The sequence below is a fragment of the Cheilinus undulatus genome, linkage group 14, assembly GCF_018320785.1.
Source record: "Cheilinus undulatus linkage group 14, ASM1832078v1, whole genome shotgun sequence".
Lineage (NCBI taxonomy): Eukaryota > Metazoa > Chordata > Actinopteri > Labriformes > Labridae > Cheilinus > Cheilinus undulatus.
This window is the reverse complement of record NC_054878.1, coordinates 37,075,092-37,096,152: the sequence shown is the minus strand read 5'-3', so window position 1 is coordinate 37,096,152 and position 21,061 is coordinate 37,075,092. Positions and strand designations below refer to the sequence as shown.

Here is a 21,061-nt window from a genome sequence, read left to right as displayed (position 1 = left end):
TTAACGTGTCATTTTCAGGACCTGCTTGAAGAAAGGATATCCCTGGAAGTGCAGCTGGAGCAGCTCAGACCTTTCTCCCACCTTTAACCAACGTGAAGAGGAAAACTCTGCTGTAGTTTTCATTTGAAGCGACGCTGTGTGAATCCCTCTCTCCTTCATCCTCCGCACATCTTAGCTTCCCCCGGAGACGTCTGCCCGCCGCAGGACGCTCTGATAAAACTCGCTCAATCACACATCCTATTAATCATAAACCAGAAGAACCTGAGAGCGCATTCTCACCAAGACTAATGTGAGGAGGGGGATTTACAAACTGGCACTTTTTAATTTCCTCTGAGGAGAGTGAGGAGAAAGCAAATAGATGAACGGTTTGGAGTGGCGGACAAGAAGCTACGAGACAAACTGCTAGTGTCTGATTATTTTACTCTCTGAATGACTGAAGAAGAAAGACAGTGTGTTTGTCGTGTGTGTGAGACTGTTTCTGCTCCTGTTGAGTCACGTACATGAAGTCAGCACCCGTTTGTTTTATCTCACAAGAGGTACAGACTCTGCCATTCCAAACTCCCTTTAAAAGTCTGATGACTTTAAAACATGTCAGTATTTCTGAGGTAGCTTTTACCCTCTAATGTATCACTTTAAATGCAGATTCAGAAATGGGCCACAACTGTAAGAGAAAAGGACTGAAACATTGTCAAAGATGCATCTTTCTACAGAATATTTTACCTTTTGAGTTCTGAAAAGCACTGTGAAAGGTCAGATAAGCATGTCTCAACACATGCTAAAGCCTTTTCGAACATGAAGGAGTCCACTTGGAATCTGCGTCTAATACACAGTGAAAACTCAGATCTAAGCTGGTTTATTTGTCTTATTTCTGGTCAAAAATATCAAATTATATTTGTTGTACGCCACATCTACCTACAAACCCAGATAAATCTTATTTAAAGATATAAAAAGCAAAAATAATACTAGTAATAAGGCCTGAATTGCTTGTAATGAGCAAAACTAGACACTTTAAGGTATAAAGATAGAGTCTAGAGTACAGTGGTGGGTCAGTAAGGAGGGCTAGGCTGGTTTTGTGGAGGTGTGTCTGGTTGAAATCTAGTTTCTTTAATGGTGTAGGGACATAGTTTGTTTGGATCTAGAGCTAGTTAATTGTATTGGGTAATGGCACCTGGCTGCAGACATCAGACATCTATAAACACATGCACGCTTGGACATCCATAATCTACAGTCTCGAACTGATCTCGATAAGATGAGGGTACTAAACAGTCAACAAACGCTTTATTACTGTACATAAATTTCATATACAGAGTTCGAAAAGTGCAGACATATTCCAGTTTGTGCTCCCGGCGGACGGGAGTTAGACACAAAGCATTTTGGGAACCCAGTGCAGCGCGAGGTCAGAATACACAGGGGTTTATGATCCATGTCCACAAAGTGGTGTGGCTTGGTTCAGTAGTTTTGCCATGGTTTAGCACATTTGACTCTGATCTTGCCCGTGCTTCCTCAGCTGATGTTTGTCTCAACAGCCTCCAGCCTTGCTCGTCTCTTTTAAGAGATCCAGATCATTTGTCTCAGCTCAGTAGAGCTGCTTGTTTGGCTCCCAAAGGGGTCATAATGTGGTAACAGTCTGGCTTTTTAAATGTGGATTAAATAACAACAAAGGATGGAGGAAAGGAAACTGGCTACAGTGGCTAACATGAGAGTCGTTTTGTAGCACAGACTTGTTCACCCAGTCACTCACGCAACAAGGTTTATTTAGGCGACAGGACATCACAGTTTAAATTAAAAGCATGTTCATGACAGAACAGATTTTTTTAAATGTCAAAAGGACTCAAAGGACTCTTATCTACCTTCACCTGCTAGATGGCGCTATGGGGTCAGCAGGACTGAGTAGTTGGTGATATTGATTGCCTCCATGCCAGGTAAATCAGTTAAACAGGAAAATAATCACTTTTATGTAAAGTGTAAGGATCGTATTTAACGGATGTAGAGTTTTCTAACAATTACAGTTGTGTCGAGGTCTATTTGGAGCTGCTAAGTACTAACTCTCTTCTGTTCCCATTCATTCCTAACGGCTATTCCCCACTTGCTCATCCCCAACGGACATTCAGGATCACATCAAACAACCTATAAATAGATACACAAAAGGTGACCCTAAGAGATGGATATATTTTGATAAATATCTGAGTTTTGCAAGCAATTCAACACATATTTTCTTCAGTTTTGTATCTTCAAATACGATGCTTGTCAGCTGAATTCGGCTCATATTTGGCGTAATGATATATTTTTGATTAAACTAGATAAACTTGCTAAGATTTGAGTTTTTTCAGTGTAGTTTGCAACGTAAAACTGACAGATTAGACAGGAGTTTGTTTTGGTGGGTCTCTTCATAAAACATACCGGGCTGCTTCTTCGTCCTGACTGGAGTCGGTGTGCGTCTGTGTGAGGCCTTGTGGCTGAAGGTGAAGGCTTGTTTGACACGTGACAGCCTCCCTTGTCTCACTGCCCCTGAAGTCTACAGAAGTGTATGAGTGAGTGAATGAACACGCTCTGTCTTCTTCTTTCCTTATGTTACAGTGTTTTGGGTGATCGATGTGACTGAATGAGTTAACTTTATGCCAAATGACTGAACTGGCGCTCTGGGCTGTTTCACTCATACATTTCAGCTTCCTGTTTGACCTCCCGTCTTTTCCTTCACCTTGATAAGAAAATGTTTCACTTTGAAGGGTTTGAAGATGATCTACATGGCATTCATGAAGAAGTGTTCCTGTGATTTCTCCCGGCACAGATCCAAACCGAGGGCGCGGAAATGAGTCGATTAAAAGCTGTTTTCCAATCAAGCAGTCGGCACTATGCAAGTACGGGGCGATACATCTCCACACAACTATACTTAGCTGTTTGTACTATGATAGTAGCAACTGTGTGAGCAGTATACTCTGACTTTTTGTATCTTAGATCTTCCAAAAACACCATTTACTGTACATTTGTGATTCATTTTGCCTTTTTTTTTCTTTCAGCACTGTTTTAAAGTCCACTTCCTCCCTCTTGAAGCTCCATGTAGCTCCAGAGGGGGGAATAAACTCCAGACCAGTGCTTTTTTTTTAATTTTCAATCAGGGCACTTTCACCCTAAATCTGCAAGATACGACCCTCGCTGGTTGTAGATGAAGCTTAACACATGGAGAGCAGTCAGCAGAGTGGGAGACCTGAATGACCCAACTGCACTTTGAACTAAACCCCGGCTTTTCCCCCCTTTTTTGTCTTCTTTTACATGCAACGTCTCTTCTTTTACCTAGCACGGTTTCTCGTCTTTCATGCATATTTAAGAAGAAAGCAAAATAATGAACCACTTGAGTTATGAGTAAGATTTTCCCGTCTTTATTTTTGTTTTGAATCTAAATGTTTGGTCCCTGGAGCTTCCTGTGTGTCGAAGAATCCGTCTTCTAAAAAGCCTTACTCCCCCCCCGACTGGCGTTCAGGTTTCACGGCAGCTGACTGACCTCTCTCCTCCTTGTCGTATCAAGGCTCGCCTTCTTTTCTCTGCTGTTGAGGACGATGATGTATTGGTGTGTGCGTGTGAGTGTGTATGTCGTTACCAGACCTGGATCTAATACCATTTAAAACCCTATTAAAAACCTCCACGTGGGATTGATTCATGTTTGCTAGCACAGCAGCTCCTGAACCCAAACAAAGGCAATCCAGGCAGGCAGAAGCAATCAATCATCAACTCAAGTCTTTGATGGGATTTTAAAGGCTATTCGCTCCCAGATCTGTGGTGTATATTGTATATGAAAACACACTTTTGGACTCATATGTAAATTTGCATTAATTGCTGACTAACAGCGAAAGAATATTCTATTTAATTCCTTCTCTCTTGGCTGTGGGATCCTAGATGTTTAACTGCATGGATGTACTGTATCTCTGCAGAGTCAACTAGCAGCTGTGTGATTTTTACACAAAAATAAAAACGGCACAATATTTTAAACAATGGCTTCTTTATTGACTCCTTTATAAACTTCTGGCTTTGGCTAGTTCCTTAGTTTAATTATTGGCACATCTTTGTAGCTGAACGAGCGTTACTGTCTTTGTCTTGTTTACTTGTCCATGTCTGTTGCAGGTTGCCTCTTAGTTATTTTCTAATGTGTTTGTAGTCATGTTGTTTATATTGTTGTTTGAATCTTTTTTGTAGTTTTCCCCATCTTTTTAACAGAGGAATACATAATTTTGTGGATGTTCTCATTTTATTATTTTGCAGTTTATTTATCTCATATACTCCATCTTTTTATGGCAATATTTAAATTTTACTCCCATCTTTTGGTAGTTTTTTTTTTGGCATCCTTTTTAGATGTTTTCATCTCTTTTTATTATTATTGTTGCAGAGGTTTTGTAGCTGTTCTTCCCATTTACATATTGGCAGTCTTTCTCCCTTTTTTGTCTTTTCTGAGTTTACTTCGTTTTGCAGCAGTGGTTTGGTTTCGTCATCTTAAGTTGCCTAAGAAATGCTATCTTATTCTTTCTATTCTTCTATTCTTTCTAACTATTTTTTTAGTTTTGCATCTTTTTTATTGCAATTTTGCTCTTTTTGGGAGGGGTTATTTATTTATTTATTTTTTTGATATCTAATCTCTAAAAAATTTAGTGAATTCTTCATGTCCTTTCACAAGTCTTTGGAGTAATTTTGTTTCTTGTGCTTTTTCTAATTTTTTTTGTCACATTTTTGATTTAAAAAAAATTCTCATCTTTTATAACAGGTATAAATTATTGTTTAGCTGTTCTTACTTTTTTGTTTTTGCACTTTGCAGTTAATTTGTCTCATATACTGCGTCATTTTGTTGTTTTTTCGATCTGCAGTTATTTTCAGTGGGGCTTTTTTAAAGTTTTTTGCATCCTTTTTAAAGTTTTTCCTATTTTGTTGCTGTTGTTTCTAAGTTATTTCAAGTCTCTCGGATTGAATTGATGTCTTTTTATTGTATCGTTTTCTTTTTTTGCATAATTTTGCATCTGTTCCTCCTATTTACATGTTTTAGTCATTTACACTTTTACTTTGTCTTTTTGTAGTTTTTTTACAGTTGTTGTATCCTTAGCAGATTTTTGCTGCACCTTTTTTATATTTTGCATCATTTTGAAGCCCTGTTTCTCAGTTATCTCAAGTAAAGAAATTAGTTTGTTTTCTTTTTGTTTCTTAATCCTTTAAGTTGATATTTTTGTTGTTTTTTTTCTATCCTGAATCCTTAATTTTATAGCGGTTTATTCTTTATGTACTTCAACAACTCTTTGCAGACATTTCCTCTCTTATGTTCATCTTTTTGCATTTTTTACATTTTATTTATTTTTGTCTGTATTTTCCCCCCCCTCGATTTCAGGAACAGAAGTACTCATATTTTTGGTGTTCTTAATTTTTAGTCTTTGCAGTTATTTTCTCGCACATACTGCGTATTATGTAGCTTTTTATTAGTTATTTAAGGGTTCATTCTTCCTGCTTTTGTTTAGGTTTTTGCGTAACTTTTTAGAGGTTTTCATTCATTTTTTTGTAGCTGTTGTTTCTCAAGTCATTCAAGGCCTCTGAGATTATTGTCTTTTTATGCCCCCCACCCCTTTTTTAATTGGTTTTCATTATTTTCTTACATTTTAACTGTGGTTTTTTATTTGTACTTTTTTGCACCTTTTGTTTTTGCACCCTTTTTAGAGTCAAGTCATCTTAGGTTGGCAAAGAAATTTTGTCTCTTTATTTGCCATTTTTTACTGTGGTTTTTTATTTGTACTTTTTTGCACCTTTTGTTTTTGCATCCTTTTTAGAGTCAAGTCATCTTAGGTTGGCAAAGAAATTTTGTCTTTTTATTTGCCTTTCTTACCTTTTTATTCCTTTTTTTCTTTTAGTTTTCTAAAATTTTCCAGCAATTATTTTTTTGGTGACCTTTAACAAACCTTGCAGTCATTTTGTGTTTAGGTATGCATCCTGTTTATTTGCTCTGTCTATTGGATATTTTGCTTCTAGATTTCATCATTTTGTGGGTCTAGATGCTTTGCATTTCTTTGTAGTGGGTTTCTGTTTGTTAATTTTTTTTGTGGTTGTTCCTGGCCAATTCGCAGCAGATTATCTCATGTCTCATGTGTTTTTTTTTTTTAAGTTCCTGATAGTTTTGTAGTCAGTTGGCATCTCTTTTTTTGTGTCCATCTTTTCTTATGTTTTGAAGCTTAAAAGTAAACTGTGTAATATTTGTGTTTAGAAGATTACCAGGAAAATCTTGTTGCGTTTAGAAAAGAGTGTCCTGGCACATCTAACATAGTTTGAGACATTAAAACAGAGCACTTAAAAACAACCAATCAAATCTTGGTCACAGAGCAGGAAGTCATCATTCAGAACATTTACAACCTGATGCTTCCTCCCCAATGCCTTCCATCTACTTTTAAAGAGAGACCAGTTTCAGACATACTGTAAATGTTTAGTGATGCAGCAGTGGAACTGAAACTCTTTTATCCGGGACAGGTAGCAACTAAATCTTGTGACTGGGTCAGTGAGTGGAGACAGTAGCTTCCAGTGCTTTTTACATAAATAAAAAGTATGACAGAAGTAGATGAAGTATTGCCTTATCAATAATAAAGCCAATGATTTAGCCGATAAGTGGTCAATTTAGATGACATGTACAAGAAAAGCTTTATTTCATAAAGGTTTAATTATTGTTGGCAAAGTAAGCCCGGATTTATTTAAAAAAGTTTGACTAGAAATAACAAAGACACAGAGTAGGTTTGAGCAGGTTTTATTAGATCTCTATGTATTGCTTCATTTTTTTGCTTTACAGTGCATTTTAAAGCAATCCTGACAAACATAATCTAGTCCTATTCCCCGATGCCAATCTCTACAATCAGTGAGTTTAACTCCAGCAAATAAGCCGCTTCAACCAACTCAGATACTCAGAGATCTGTGGAAGGGTAGTTCAGGTTGTTAAAGTCACTGAAGCAGGGCTTGAGGAAATCAGTTTGATCTTAAAGTGTTAAAACAGCTGTTAACATCAGCCACAGAAGTCTTAGCTCTCAATGGTAACTCAAGCGTGAATCACTGAAGTGCTATGCAGCTTGTTTTTAGAGGTGACTACAGTCTAAACAGAAGGAGGCTTTTTCTGTACATTTAGTGAAAATCTCTTACAGCAGGATGAAGAGCTCCAATGGGACTGAGTCGTTTACTAAAGCAGACTTAGAGGAGGTTTTCCAGGTGTGATTTCTAGGTGATGAATCCAGAACATTCTCCTGTCAGCAGGTGAGGGGTGAGAATCCAACTTTATTTGAGCACACTGTAGAAACAAGAAAGGTACATCAGTAATTCTCATACAATTTATCTGTGTCTGCAGTCACTTATTTTACATTGCATATTTTAATGTAATTAAAATTACTTTTGTAGAAATCTGTTTTCACTTTGAGATTAAAGAGGCTTTTTGTCTTTTTCTTTTCATAAAATCAATAAGAAGAACATCCAAGAGGGTTAATACATTTATAGGTACTGTGTAACTACACATGGTATATTTGATTGTTATTAAATCTTGAGGATTAAAGGCAAAAAGTTTCTCAAATTTTAGAACTAATATCTAGAGATTTAAAGAACTTCAAACTTTTCAAACATGTCTGCTCACTCACACAGTGGATTCCTTGTAGCGGTCCAGAGCCTCCTGAGCCACCACCTCAGAGAACTTAGGGTCGGTCCAGGGGATGTCGCCTGGGACGGTGAAGTTCATTGGTGGAGAGTCAAAGAGCTGCACTGACACTTTAGTGTCTTCTGGCTGCGTCTCCGTCACACCTGTCTTCTCCTCAGAGTCCCTGCAGATCACCTACCGTGCACAGGTAATATAAGTACATTATTTTAAAGTGTCACTACATAGTCTCCTACTTTACCAGTTTAACAGTATCAGTTATAGAAGTGGATGTAGTTTTAAATACTGTATCTTCTCATAGTGACTTAAACTGTAGTGAAGATTGAAGAACCATGCAGAGCAGCTGTGAATGAGTTAAACAGCACAGCAGGGCATCGAGCAGATCTACACACCCCCTGAATCTTGAAGATGTCGTCTTTGGTGTTGTTAGCCAGAGATGACACCCAGCCGAACTGTCTGTTGAGCAGATCCACGATGGAGGAGGTGTTGAACATCTGCTCTTCAAACCTCCGCAGGAGGCTGTTGTACTGCTGTGTGAAACGCTCAGCCATGGCCAACGCCGCTTCCAGCTCCTGCTTCAGTGGTCCCTCCAGAGGTTTATTACCAGAGCAGTCTGAGAATGAATGAGACCAGGAACATCATCACAGAGCTCGAGTAAGGTTAGAAAATCCATTCAATGATTGTTTTACTGTAGCTAGAGATCAAAATAGTTTACCTACAACAGTGGAGACTAAGTTTCCCCATAAATATATCAGACTTTAGACAACACTAATGCAGCTCATAGACTGCTGGATTTTTAAACTCATTATTTACATCCAAGAATATACTAGGGATGCACGATACTGGATTTTTGCTGATATCCGATATTTACAGATTTGTTTTAGCAGATACCGATATCGATACAGATATTTAAATATGCTTTTTGGACAAGAAATTTCAGTACTTTTGGACACACTTTGAAGTTTGAGGATGAACAAGGAAACAAACTTTAGTCCTTAAAAACACTTCAAAGTTTACAAATTGAGGATAAATAAAGAAAAAGACCTCAACTGACATAGGTCTGCTGGTTCAGCCTAAAACTCCACTTATTTATTAGTATATATTGACAAACTTTACAGTCGATATATGCTGAAATACACAGGCAAAAATACCAGACTGATAATATATTGCATCCCTAGAAAATACCACTGTTTTAAAAAAATAATAACACACTTACCAATGTGCTGGATCTCTTTGCATTTCTCACACTCGTCTTTGAACCTGATGCAGCCGGCAGAGTTACGGCGGATCTCTCTGCAAGTCATCTGTCCATTACCGAAAGGTTTGGTGATGACCACGTCCTCGTTCACGTCGCCATCTGTGAGCCAGACACAAATACAGCTCAAAACAACAGTTTTAAGCGACTGAGCATATTGATCAGCTGATGGACGCAGAACTTTACTGTTTGGAGGTGCAATAAGAGAGGGGTGGAGAGGGAGATTCAGAGAGAGAAAAGGAGTTGTGAGGGGGAATGCAACTGGAGCCTGTATGTTCTATTTACTGGTACTAAAAATCAGCCTAAAATCAGCCCCGCCCACCGGGTATTCTCCCTGGTTCTCCAGATTAGCTGCTCCATCTCTGGGCTTTTCTAGTACTATTCAAGACAGTTAAGAGGGGTTCAGCTGTGATGGAAGAGGATTCATTTTTCTTATGTACCCTCATTTGGAGTCATGTCTGTGTCAAAATCCATCATGGAGCCCATGGAGCTGAAGAAGTTCTTGCCCATGCCCATCATGGGGGAGAACAGACCCTGGAAACCGTGGAAAGGATCACGGAACAGAGAGCGAGCGTGTCTGCTGCGAATGAACGGACCCAGGAAGAAGACTGGAGGGCTGTAGTGTATGTGATCAGCAACCTGAAAACAACACAAACACAGGAACTGAATGTAAAAATGTTCTTATACTCTGAGATATAATAAGTAACAAGTGAATATTTTAGCCCCAGCATTCAGAGGTCAACGGTACCTTCATACTGTCTGAGAAAATGCTGTCCACACCATCGGCCATCTCTGTGTATTTTTCCTCCAGGTTCTTGAATTCTTTGCTCTGTCGCTGTCCCTCTCTCTCCAGGACGTCCAGCTTCTCTCCATTGATCCAGATGGAGAAGGGAGACGTTCTGTTCAGCACATCCTCCAGCTGCAGATAGGAGGAGAGGAAATGAACATTTATACCTCATAGCTGACTGAATCATCACTAGAGTGAGGAAGAGGGAGGAAGAGGGAGCAGGAAGTAAAGAGTACAAATTCAAGTGTCTTTGTTAGTATTTTAATTTCTTATAAAACCTTCTCACAGATGTACTCAGTTGCAACACTGTAAAGCCTACATCCCATGCCTGCACTTGTTCTGGTTTCTCAATCACAGGTTCTAAGATGAGCAACATCTCAGCAGAAGACAAAGAAAATTTGTCCACTGAATCCAAAGATCATGGTTAAAAACAGAGCAGAAAAGGAGCTCCATTTCACAGAAAAACTTCAGAACAAGTAAATATCTTGCACTGTAAATTTAAAGGAAAAAGACCTTAGAGCAACATCAGAAAAGCTTACAAGAAGTATTGAAAGTTGAGTCTTTTCTGCATAATTTTAATAAAGAAAAAAATGGCCCTCCATCTGGTAAACTAAAATAGATATCAGATGATTGCTGATCATGTTAAAAAGCTGTATGCTGAAGGTACAGCACATCAAAAAAGGAAGTACAGAAAGGAAAAGCAATTTAGTTCAAGAGAGAAAGGAGCGGGTATGGATTGATTTGGAAAGATTATCAATTAAAAGCATCTAAATTAAAAGATGGCCCCTAATTTGATCATAAACACCCAACATACATTATCTATTATATATAAATGCATATGTACTATATATTTGTACGTGTTTAAGTGTGATGTCTGACCTGGCGTCCCACCAGTCCAGATCCACTGCTGCATGTTCTGGAGTAATATTTAACACAGGTGTTCTTCAGGCAGGGCTTACACTCCTCCCAAAGAGCCCTCATTGTCTCGTTGCACACTTCCTCCTCCTGCTCCAGCTTGGCCTCCATCTCCTGAGCCGTACGCATCGCATCCTGCAGGGAGGAGAATAATTGTCTGATACTAAACAGATTTCTCTATTGTCAGTTTAAAGACTGCTTTAGTTTGAGTAAAAGAACTCTCTTTCTTCAGCTGTTTAATTTTATTTATTACTGATATCATCTTGTTGGTCTTTTTATGTAAGTTTCTATGATGTAAATTGTGATAGTATCTTTATAACACCTTTTAGCAGCACTGAGTAAAAATTTACTGAGCAGCCAGTATAAGAAGGTAGGCCTTTTTTTTTTTTTTTTTTTTTAGTGAATCACAACTTAAACCTTCTGTATTTATGAATGTGACAATTTGAATCCATTTAACTACATATCCGGGACCTGCTGCCTGTGTGTTAGTTCTGTCTTGAGTTATGGTGTTAGTCTACAAACTCAACCATCCATTTCCTGAGAGGGGCGGAGTCAGACAGCTCATTAACATTTAAAGTCACAGACACAGCTCGTTCTGAGCAGGGCTGAAAGAGAGGGTTATTTTTTAGAAATGCAAAAATCCTATACTGGAGTGTTTTTTCAGCAGCAAACTTCACAGACATGTTTTGGGGACATCTGAGACCAGTATAAACTTGTCTTAAAAGGGTAAAATATGTCCCTTTTTTCCTGTCCCTTTGTGAATTTCTATATTTTGTTCCATCTAAGGTCCAAACTACAACAATTGGCATTGAATAAATGTATGAAATTTTTAGTCATGAGCTCTTATAAGGGAGTCGGTTGTGGGTCCTGAGTACAGGCCAGCTGAGAATCACTGCCTCCAATGCTAGTACAGCGTAAATGTCACCTTAAGTGAGAACTTACAACCAAATTAGGCTATGTTTGAACTTGTGCAAAGCTGGTGCAGCAGACAACATTCTGACATAAAACGTTGTGAGGCATTTTCAGACCTCCTTCTGCTCCTTTGTCTTCTTCAGAGCATCCAAAAACTTCTTGTGATCCTCAGAAGATTTCTGCATCACACTCTTCATCTCCTTCACTCCATTAACAGCATTTTCAATCTGTTTATCCAGGTACTGCTCACCCAGGAGGGATATTTCTGCAAAGACAAACATATCACAGATCTGCATTAGGCTTGACCTGTAAAACGTTCCTAATCTCTGTTGTTAATTGCTATACCAATACGTTTCACTATTATGTAACATTTTAATCAATCTTGGACATTTTATTCAAGGTTCCTACACACTTTTAAAAATCAAATTTAGGACTTTTTCAGACCTGGACTAAGAAAAAATTAAAATCACTTTTTGCACGACAAATGTACAATTAAAGACATATTAATACATTTGACAGCTATTGTCAAATGTATTAATAACATATTGAAAACAGAGCTCGCTCAGTGTCCAGCATTATGTGCTCTATGTGTCTTTTTGGCAGATATCAAACTGTGTCCAAAAACACGTTCCTGGGTGAAACTGACTAACAGTAGGGAGCAGGATTGTTTTGAGGCATTGGAAATCAACAGATAAAACCAGTTTTGGGGAATGGGGGGACGAGTTGGCAAGGGTTGCTTTATTTGAACAGCTTATTTACAGAATTAATAACAATGTAAAGGAATTCATATCTATTTATTTGAGGTTCCTATCTGGAAGCACTTTGCAGAGAGTGAGAGTTATTGCAGAGTGATATTACAAAGAGATGTTTGACGCTCATTGCTTCTGCCCCCTTTTCTAGATAGAGGAATGAAATGTGCTCATCATATGACTATGATATGTACAAAAGGATTATGTCTGGACATGAAATTTAATTTTGTAATATGAAGACAATGTGTTATGAACTTCCAAGATGAGTGTGAATGCCATGTTTTCTTGTGTCTTTTTTGCTGTGTGTTTTCTTATTTTGTTTTGCTTGATTTGCTATATTTGTTTGTGGTTGTTTTTGCTTGTTTGCCTTTTGCAAGAATGTAAACATTGTTATGGATTTGTTTGCCCATTGCATTAATGTTAGAAATCTATTTATAATTGTGAATATGGGGTATATGGTACACTTTTAAAAAAAATAAAAGCCTAAAAAAACAATTAAAGATGTGCCATATCTTAGTGCATGAGCTTAATTTTCTGATTCAATGCACTGTTTATGAAATGTCAAATGGTATAGAATTAAGATTTTTTTCACTGTTTTATTTCATTTAATAAAGATGTGTATTGTCTGTGTGGTTGAATGTATTTCTTGTTCTTTTCTTAAACTATTTAGCTAGTATCTGTCCAACACTTAATTCTTCCCTCTGAACATCACAGGCAGCACAGCTGTAAATGCCATTAATTGTGACATGGACAAAAAAGGAAGATTGAAATCAAATAAACTTCTCTAGAAAAAAACTTGGATAAAGACACATCTTAGTCAAGGTCCTTTAAAAAATTTAAGATTTTTAACGAATGAAAATAAGACTTTTAAAGACCTTTATGGCCTTAAATTTCAAAAATCCGATTTGAGATCTGTTAAGACTTTTTAAGGGACCGCAGGAACCCTGTTTCTTCTATAAGGAAATGCCCTTTTCTCTGTTGTGGGTCCTATTTTACTGAAACATTTAAGGCTTTTTTTAAAATTAAAATGTGAGTGAACTTTTGTCTATTTTTGTCACACTTGAGTAGAACAAATACAGTACTTTCTAGAAAAGATGCAATGTACTGGCTACATTGGATAATTCCTGGGATTTCTCCATGTGCAGCTGTCCTATAAACCAATTACACATGAAAATTAACAACACAGATTTCTTTTTCTTCAGTGAAATGACCCTTTAACATATTCTGATGTTAATGCGGTGAAACTCACGTGCAAGATCATCCTTAGTTGGAGGAAGGACACAGTTAGCCGAGGCCAGAATCAGAGCAAACAACGCCAGAGACTTGATCCCCTTTTTCTTCATCATCATCATCATCATTAGCATCCTCTCGGACACTCACAGGGCCAGCAGGCAATGATGAGAACTAAAAAAGTCTGGGGGGAAATAAAACACATCAGTAATGAATGGATGGGTTCAGCTGAAATGCCTCTTCTTCTCTGTGATGTTGTGTTATTGTAATGCCCCTTTTTGTCCATTGGAGGGCGATGCAAGCTGGTTGAATCAGGATGGAGAGCTACGCAGTTAGAAATGACTAAGCTTGCTCAGCTGTTTTCCACCCTTACACAGCAGTATGTAAAAATAACAGGATGGATCAATAGTGATAAATAATTCAAACTAATGTATGCTGAAGGACTTTCCTAAAACTGAGCTCAGATCATTTATCATCCTGTGACTTTCACTAACTGTGCCTCTCTAAATAAAGAGCAGCCTTTCTACTGTGTTTACCCTTCTTTTCTCTGATATGTGCTCGCTCAGCTGTCTGAATCTTGAACAATGGCAGTGTTAGCTTCAGCCGACAGTAACTGCAGCTCCTGGCTGTCTTTCTTTACACTGACGCACAGGATAAAGACACAAAGAGAATGTCAGCAGACAGATGGACTGTCCTGCAGATTTTCCCAGGCTGTGTAAATCTCCCACACTGTTGATTACTTCTGCAGCCACACATAATCCTCCCTAGACACACATAACAGCAACTTAAGTACAACAATCTGCCGGATCCACCGCTGTAAAACAAAGTCATGACATTATTTTAGCAAAAAAATTGATGCTTAGCATCTATGAGACAGGAAAAGGATGGAAAAAATGAAGTTTCAGTTACAGCTTTTATTTCATTTACAGTGCTGCACTAATAGAGTAGATTGCATTGGATTTAAAACAATGCCTATAGTATGTAGATGAGCACTGATAACATCCATTTAGTATTCAACCATGCATGTTAATCTGCTGCCATTAAAGCCTCCTCTTTTCTGGTTCAGGCTTTGCACCAGAAGTTGGAACCTGGCTGCAGCGACGTCAGCACTAATGAAGACCAACACTGCAGCCTAACAGAGCTGTAAGGCCCTGCTTGTAGACGAACACGCTGGAAATGAAAGTAGCCTGGTGGGAACCAGACAAATCTGCAAGCTCATGTTATATTTGCACTGGCAGATAGGTCTGTTCCCTCTCCATTTACACTGATTTTCATCCAGGCCAGCTGAGGTTGGCCATTCATTTTGGCTTAACTAATAGAGGGAAGATTAAAGATACAGTATGTAGAATTTTAGTACTAAATTATTGATTCAAAACCTTGCCATTCATATGTTATATACTGCACATAATTTTTAATTGAGGTCTAATAGTATCTCCCTAAAGTTTAATAAGACAGGGAAATTCTTAATTTTTGGTACAGGTTTGGTTCAACAGTAATAAAGAAACATAAAGTCCAGAATTTGTAGGCCTATTTCTAGGTTTCCCTCATTTATTTATTCAAAGCTGACAGTAGTGTGGCTTACAGTTTCATCCTTCTGGTGTGAGGATCCCCTGTGAGAGGTGCAACAGTCTGTGTTTTACTAACCATGAAAAAAGAGGGAAAACAGATTTTTTTTAAACAGATGCTAAATAAAAAGCAACAAATGAATAGCCTATTATCTCCGGAGAATGATACAATTAATAAGACGTATATCCACATAAGGCCTTAAAAATCTGTTAGCATTCCCAAAGTCTCTGCTTTTACATGCAGAGGCTTTTTAAAAACAGTGTGGAGAAGTGAAGTAGACGAAGAAGCAATGGATTCTCACTGCTCCTCCGCTACTGCACCCATAGCTAACATTTCTTTCTTCTTTTTTGTTTTGCCGGTTTCTTAATCTTCTTTGTTGGTTGTTTAAAAGTGGGTATAGGTGGCAGTTAAGAGCATTACTGCCACCTATACTTACAGGTAATAATGTCATCTGTGATTGCTGTTTTTCTTCATTTAGACTATACACCCCTACTATAAAAGGAAACCAATGTTTTGTTTTCATTTATAAATTTCTCATAAGGGAGGAATGCCCTTAAAAGTACTTCCATGTTCACACCTCAAGCAACATCAGAGCACATGCACATTTTGGGACTGCTTCCAGCGTGAACATGGAAGTGCACTTCTCAGTGCATTTCTTCTGCACTATGAGAAATTTATAAATGAAAACAAAGGTCAGTTTTCTGTTTTGCAAATTTGTCTCATGAGGTGTCATTTTTGTTGAACAAAGTCCTCAATCCATAGCTAAGCAGGGCTGGTCTGCTATTAGGGATGTAACGATTCATCGATCTGGATCGATATATCGATTGTTTGAGCAATGATTCAGTCAAATCGATTTAAAGTATAATCGATTTCCATCACCATTTTTACCTTGCGCTTTAATTCTGAAAGTCCCACCGCGTGATTGGTTATGACAATTTCTGCCCAGCCCCAAGTCACAATGCTGAATAAATATTGTGCATTTAAAACTGAAAACTTCAGCACTTTAAAGTGAAACAAAAGCATTTGTTCACTTTGTGAAGAAAGTTTTCATGTAAATGCCTTAAACATTTGGCAATACAATTCTCAAAACGTATCAATAATTTGTTTATTTCCTCTTTGTGAAAAGTAACAGATTATGGTAAATGGGTTCACAATATCTGATATCGATCGCAGGCCTCTAAATCGAATTTAATCGAAATCAAATCGTGGCAGACTTTGTGATATCGGCAAATATCGAATCGTTGTTCTGAGAATCGATATCGTATCGCGATGAAACTGGTGATTTACACTCCTACTTGTTATATTGTGTTACTGTTTGATTGAGAGCCCCCTAGTGGCTGAATTTTACAAACTAGGTGCTTAAAAACCTAGAGGCACTTTCCAGTGTAGTGTCTTACATAATATGTTTTGAATTTATTATCACTTCAACATTGAACAGCCTGGATAAATAGTTTAACTTTAAAAGATAATGGGCTGATTTGAAAAAAGAACATACACCGGGCCTAATCAATCGTAAAAATACTGTTTACAGTAAGAGCCACAACTTTCACATACTTACTAAATGCTTATTAAATGTACAATGTGTGATATTTTGTCAAAGTTGACAAAATTATAATCCAAATATATTTCAAAGTATATGTGAATTAGTGTTTAATCCCCTGAGTATAAAAATTACTGTAGTTTTATTAGCTTTAAATGAGCCTCTTATTTATACATAAGAAAGATCTCCCTCATCAAATAGTTACAACAGTTACAAGTTTTTATAAATTCCACTGGTTGCCAGGGTTACAACAGGTGAGGGCATTGCAATGTAGAATCTGGCTCTTAGATGTCCATATTTCCAATTTTACACCCTGAACCTTTACACAATTGAAGGTTAAGGAAGGTTTTAACCGATAAATCCTGAATTAGCCACTTTGTTTACAATGTGTTCACCAAAATAATGTTTCATGAAAACCAAAACAATCTTATGTAACTTGTTTTCATATTTGAGTCAGTAGTAGATCTCTTGAACGCCCACAACCTCCTGTTCCTACTGAAACAAGCAAAGACAAGAATGTACATGCTGTTTTTGTGTAATTTTTTGTTATGAAGCTCTTAAAAACACCATAGAAAGACTTTAAACTTTTAAATTAATTGTTTTTTAATCTTTAATCACTTCTTTCTTCCTTTATCAGAGTGTAAACACATTCAGAATATTCAGTAAACTTCACTGGAGCGTCTTATGGATACTATTCCTAATATTAACTGTGATGTGTTTCATAATTTTTGCACTCCTACTAGAATTTAAAGTTGTGTGCTTTTTATTTCTCTTTTAATGCAAGCCTAGTTCCTCTCTGAACAAAATGTCACCATCTCCCTGAAACCCAGCAGGACTGGACGCCCACCTGGGAGCTGGAAAATGTCCCATTTTCTCCTCTCTATATGAGCCCACAGTTTAACACCTACACTGCAGCAAATTGCAGCTGCTTACATAAGAAGGTCATTAACTTTTTTATGATAAAGCTCCTACATAATTACACTGTGTATGTTACTGGAAGGTTTATAAACAGGAACCAGAACGCCTATTTAATGGGGGGAAATAGCAGTATGAGCAAACTTTGACGTATATGTGGAGGAAAGAACGAGCAACGAATGAGAGGAGAGAAAACACAAGAGTTTAAGAGAGAAAGGAAAACAAACAAGGAAAAGAGGAAGAGAGAGAGGAGGAATAATTTACAGTGTTATTCAGTGAATAGCAGCAGCAGGGATCCTGGTTACACAACTGAAAGAATGAAAACTCACTGCCCACTCTCCCATCCAGATGTTGCCTCTGAGGGCCAGCAGAGTTTAATCTTTATGAAGTGGAATACAGGAAAAACATCTCTTCTGAGCATCATCTTTTGTGGAAATCAATTAATTCTGAGTTAGAGGTCTATGTCATAAACGTATTATTTTCAATTGAACAATATCAGATGCATCACTATATAAGCTTTCTCCATTGCTATTGTAGAAATATGATTGTATTTTTACATTAAGGAATAAGCCTGTGGTTCTAAACTGGTCTAGCCTCAGACCCACTACCTTCTTAAAGACATATTGCAATCAGAAAATTTCAGCTACTCAAATTTGTTAAATGAAAATTATTGCAGTTTGGACCTTAAAAAATGACTTGACAATAAGACAATGCAATAATTAAGTCAAGATCTCAAGAAAACAACCAAAATTTCAAATATCATGACAACAGAGAGTCAAAGTAAGGTTGTATGTCTCCTTAGGGCTTCCATACATCATAGACTTTTGCTGCAATGTTTCCCCCCGCAACCCACTGGAAACAGCTCAGTGACTCATTTTTGAGTCCCAATCCACCAGTTTAGAACCACTGGCATAAGCTTTATCACGCTACCAACCATACCATCATTGCAGACTGGAGTCAGATTCCTTGTTGCATAAGCATTCTTGCCCAGTGAAGCTGATTCTGATTATTTTTTGCCATATATTTTTCATATCTTTATTCATAAATAAGGACAGTGGATAGAGCTGGGAACAGAGAGAAGAGAGTAGGGAAAAAACATGCGGGAAAAGAGCCACAGGCCGGACTTGAACCCAGGCCGCCCCTTGTACATGAGGCCCGCCTTAACCATAAGGCCATCTGTGTACCCCTTTTCATGTTATTTTCTTCTAATTCTTCCAGAATATTGCATCCCAGTGTTGTATCACCCTCCATATTAGGGATGCCCTGTTGACAAATATCTGCCATGTGCTAATAATATGGCACGAACAGATAGCAGTAGCCAATTTTTATCGCATATTACCCAACGTAGCACAAAAAGCACATCTAAAATTAGGGCTGGACAATTTGGGAAAATAATCAAATTGTGTAATTTTTTCCAGGATTATGATTTAATATGTGATTATCCTTTAAGTTCCTCATCTTTATTTAAAAAAAAACAAACAAACAAAAGCAAAATAAAAACAATGAATCATTCTGTTATAACCAACACAATATGAGATTAATGAAACTACGACTGAACAATTTGGAAAATGTATCTAATGGCAATTATTTTGACTGAAAATGCAAATTTGATATGAGTTGTTACATTGAAGATGTTCTGATTAAAAGACGTGCAAATAAAGGAAATTAGGGTTTTTGTAAACTATTCTAAAGAAATTAACTCTTGAATGTTAGCATGATTGTCTTGAGCATCAGAATCAGAATCAATGTTATTGCCAGGTATATTGCCAGACATATTTTAAGTTTTGGTCCAGATCTGAAATGGGAATACTATACTTGTTAATTTTTTTTAAAATGGTAATACACTAAACTATGTCTGAGACGCATTGCCAAATAAAATGTCAAGACTTCTACCACCACTAATACCTGACATTTTGTCAACCAAACACTAATCCACCATGACAATAAAAATTAGATTCATAAACACTTAAAAAGTTTCACAGCTTGTTTTCCTAGGTCAAATTATTGCACAATTTAGTGCACTATAGTTGCGAAGGGATCTGTTAAGTCTTATCCTGGCTTATCTTTAGCGGCTGCCATGTCTTAAATATCCTCACATCAACTGATAAATGCGAGTTACTGATCCATCTGATGTTGTTTCTTTCTAAGTTAAATTCAATGCATTTCAGCTCAGTTAAGATGACTTCACTGAACCCTTTACAGGCAGTTGGCTTTCGCAGCGTGGGCATAGAAACACTGATAAAACACAATGACACAGACAGCAATAACACGTTTAAGCTAAAATTACAGTATATGCAGGCAGAATTGAAAACAATACATGATTGGTCTAATGGAGATAGAAATGGATCTGAGAAGGTGAAAAATAGACAGTTGTGAAATATAAATTCTAAGGAGCATTTCTTATCCTTGGGCCTGCAAAAATGACTTTCTCAGAGCCAGAAAAAGAAAGAACAATTAATCTACATTTGAAATAAATGGGACACTGGCAGATGTGGCCTCATTTTAAGTGTTTGGGGATTTTTGCACTCCAAGGATTCACTTGTCAAATGGTTAAGGAGATATTAGGGTCAGATCTAGCTTTTCTGCAGTGTAAATCTGCAGGATTATGAAATTTTATACATAAATGCTGTTTCATTTCTTGTTATCCTTCCTGCATGCATTCTCCCTCTTATTCCTATCTCTAGAAACAAGTGTGCACAATTAGCAAAATGATGGTGATATTTTGAAGCTTCTGGGTGTGTTTACAGAGTATTAAAGTGAACTAACCACAGTCTGATGTCATCTATCCTAATCCAGTTGTTTTCATCCAAAGATGGAGGTCACACCCATGAGTAGGCAACAAAACAGATTTTATCACAGTCAGCTTTTATATGTGGAAAACAAATTAAGGGACAATAATAAAAATAAAATAAAATAAAATGTTAAGAATTTGACAATGTATCCTGGAAGTCCGGATTCAGCTTTGTGCTTTATCATAACAACGCAGTTATCAGGTTGTAGCTATATGGAGACAGTTTTATCTAAGCATCACTGAGCTGCAAACTTAGTAGGCTATGTTAACATAATAAGAGCAAAATAACAAACAAGATAACGATCCCCTGACTCACCTGTGTTTGTTTCCTGAGACTCCAGACCGTCTGAAGCTGCTCCAACCTCTCTGCTGGTCGTATTTATACCAGAGGATAACGGGGACGGTGCAGACATGTGATTCACCGAGCGGGCATACTGCCCTCCGCCGCTACTGTCAAAACACCGACAACATAGGTTAGCTTCCTGTTGTAGGCTTCAAAAGAGAGGCTGAGTACAAATATCTTTAAAGTTTTACACAAAACAACAGCCATACAGGGGGAAGTAAACAAAAACGTCAAATTGAATCAAAGTGTGTGAAGTCAGAAAGGAACGTTTGGCAACAACCGTTTGGCAGCTATGCTAACTAGCTTAGCTTGCATTGGAATTAAAGGATAACTATAAAAGATAAGGCAAAGAAAAATTATCCAGTGTTAAAAACATCTGATTTACTTTAATCCAAATGTGTCATCAGGGAAGGTAT

At 37.5% G+C, this 21,061-nt stretch overlaps 2 protein-coding genes across 3 annotated transcripts in view; one reads left to right on the top strand and one right to left on the bottom strand.

Moving 5' to 3' along the window:
* reps1 (RALBP1 associated Eps domain containing 1) overlaps positions 1-3,966 on the top strand; it is a 33,365-nt gene extending 29,399 nt beyond the window's left edge. For both annotated transcript variants that reach the window (XM_041805074.1, XM_041805073.1), the window contains one exon: positions 19-3,966. In XM_041805074.1, the coding sequence (XP_041661008.1) occupies positions 19-87 (69 nt within the window). In that variant the 3' untranslated portion in view covers positions 88-3,966. The remainder of the gene's footprint in view (positions 1-18) is intronic.
* Positions 3,967-6,741: 2,775 nt separating this feature from the next.
* Positions 6,742-20,752, bottom strand: clu (clusterin). Its single transcript, XM_041805346.1, has 10 exons — positions 20,619-20,752; positions 13,510-13,674; positions 11,628-11,776; positions 10,564-10,734; positions 9,646-9,816; positions 9,338-9,536; positions 8,859-8,999; positions 8,035-8,255; positions 7,629-7,819; positions 6,742-7,288 (listed from the first exon to the last, which is right to left on the bottom strand). The coding sequence occupies exons 2-10, from the start codon at positions 13,622-13,624 to the stop codon at positions 7,276-7,278; spliced, it is 1,371 nt and encodes a 456-aa protein (XP_041661280.1). The 5' UTR covers positions 13,625-13,674; positions 20,619-20,752; the 3' UTR covers positions 6,742-7,275.
* Between the last annotated feature and the right edge of the window lie 309 nt (positions 20,753-21,061).

Bases quoted from the DNA above. Each gene is read 5' to 3' on its own strand.
- clu (XM_041805346.1), bottom strand. From the start codon at position 13,624: ATGCTAATGATGATGATGATGATGAAGAAAAAGGGGATCAAGTCTCTG. The intron at 11,777-13,509 runs GTGAGTTTCACC...TTGTCTTTGCAG, and splicing joins AACTAAGGATGATCTTGCAC to AAATATCCCTCCTGGGTGAG. The intron at 10,735-11,627 runs GTCTGAAAATGC...TCCTCCCTGCAG, and splicing joins AGACAAAGGAGCAGAAGGAG to GATGCGATGCGTACGGCTCA.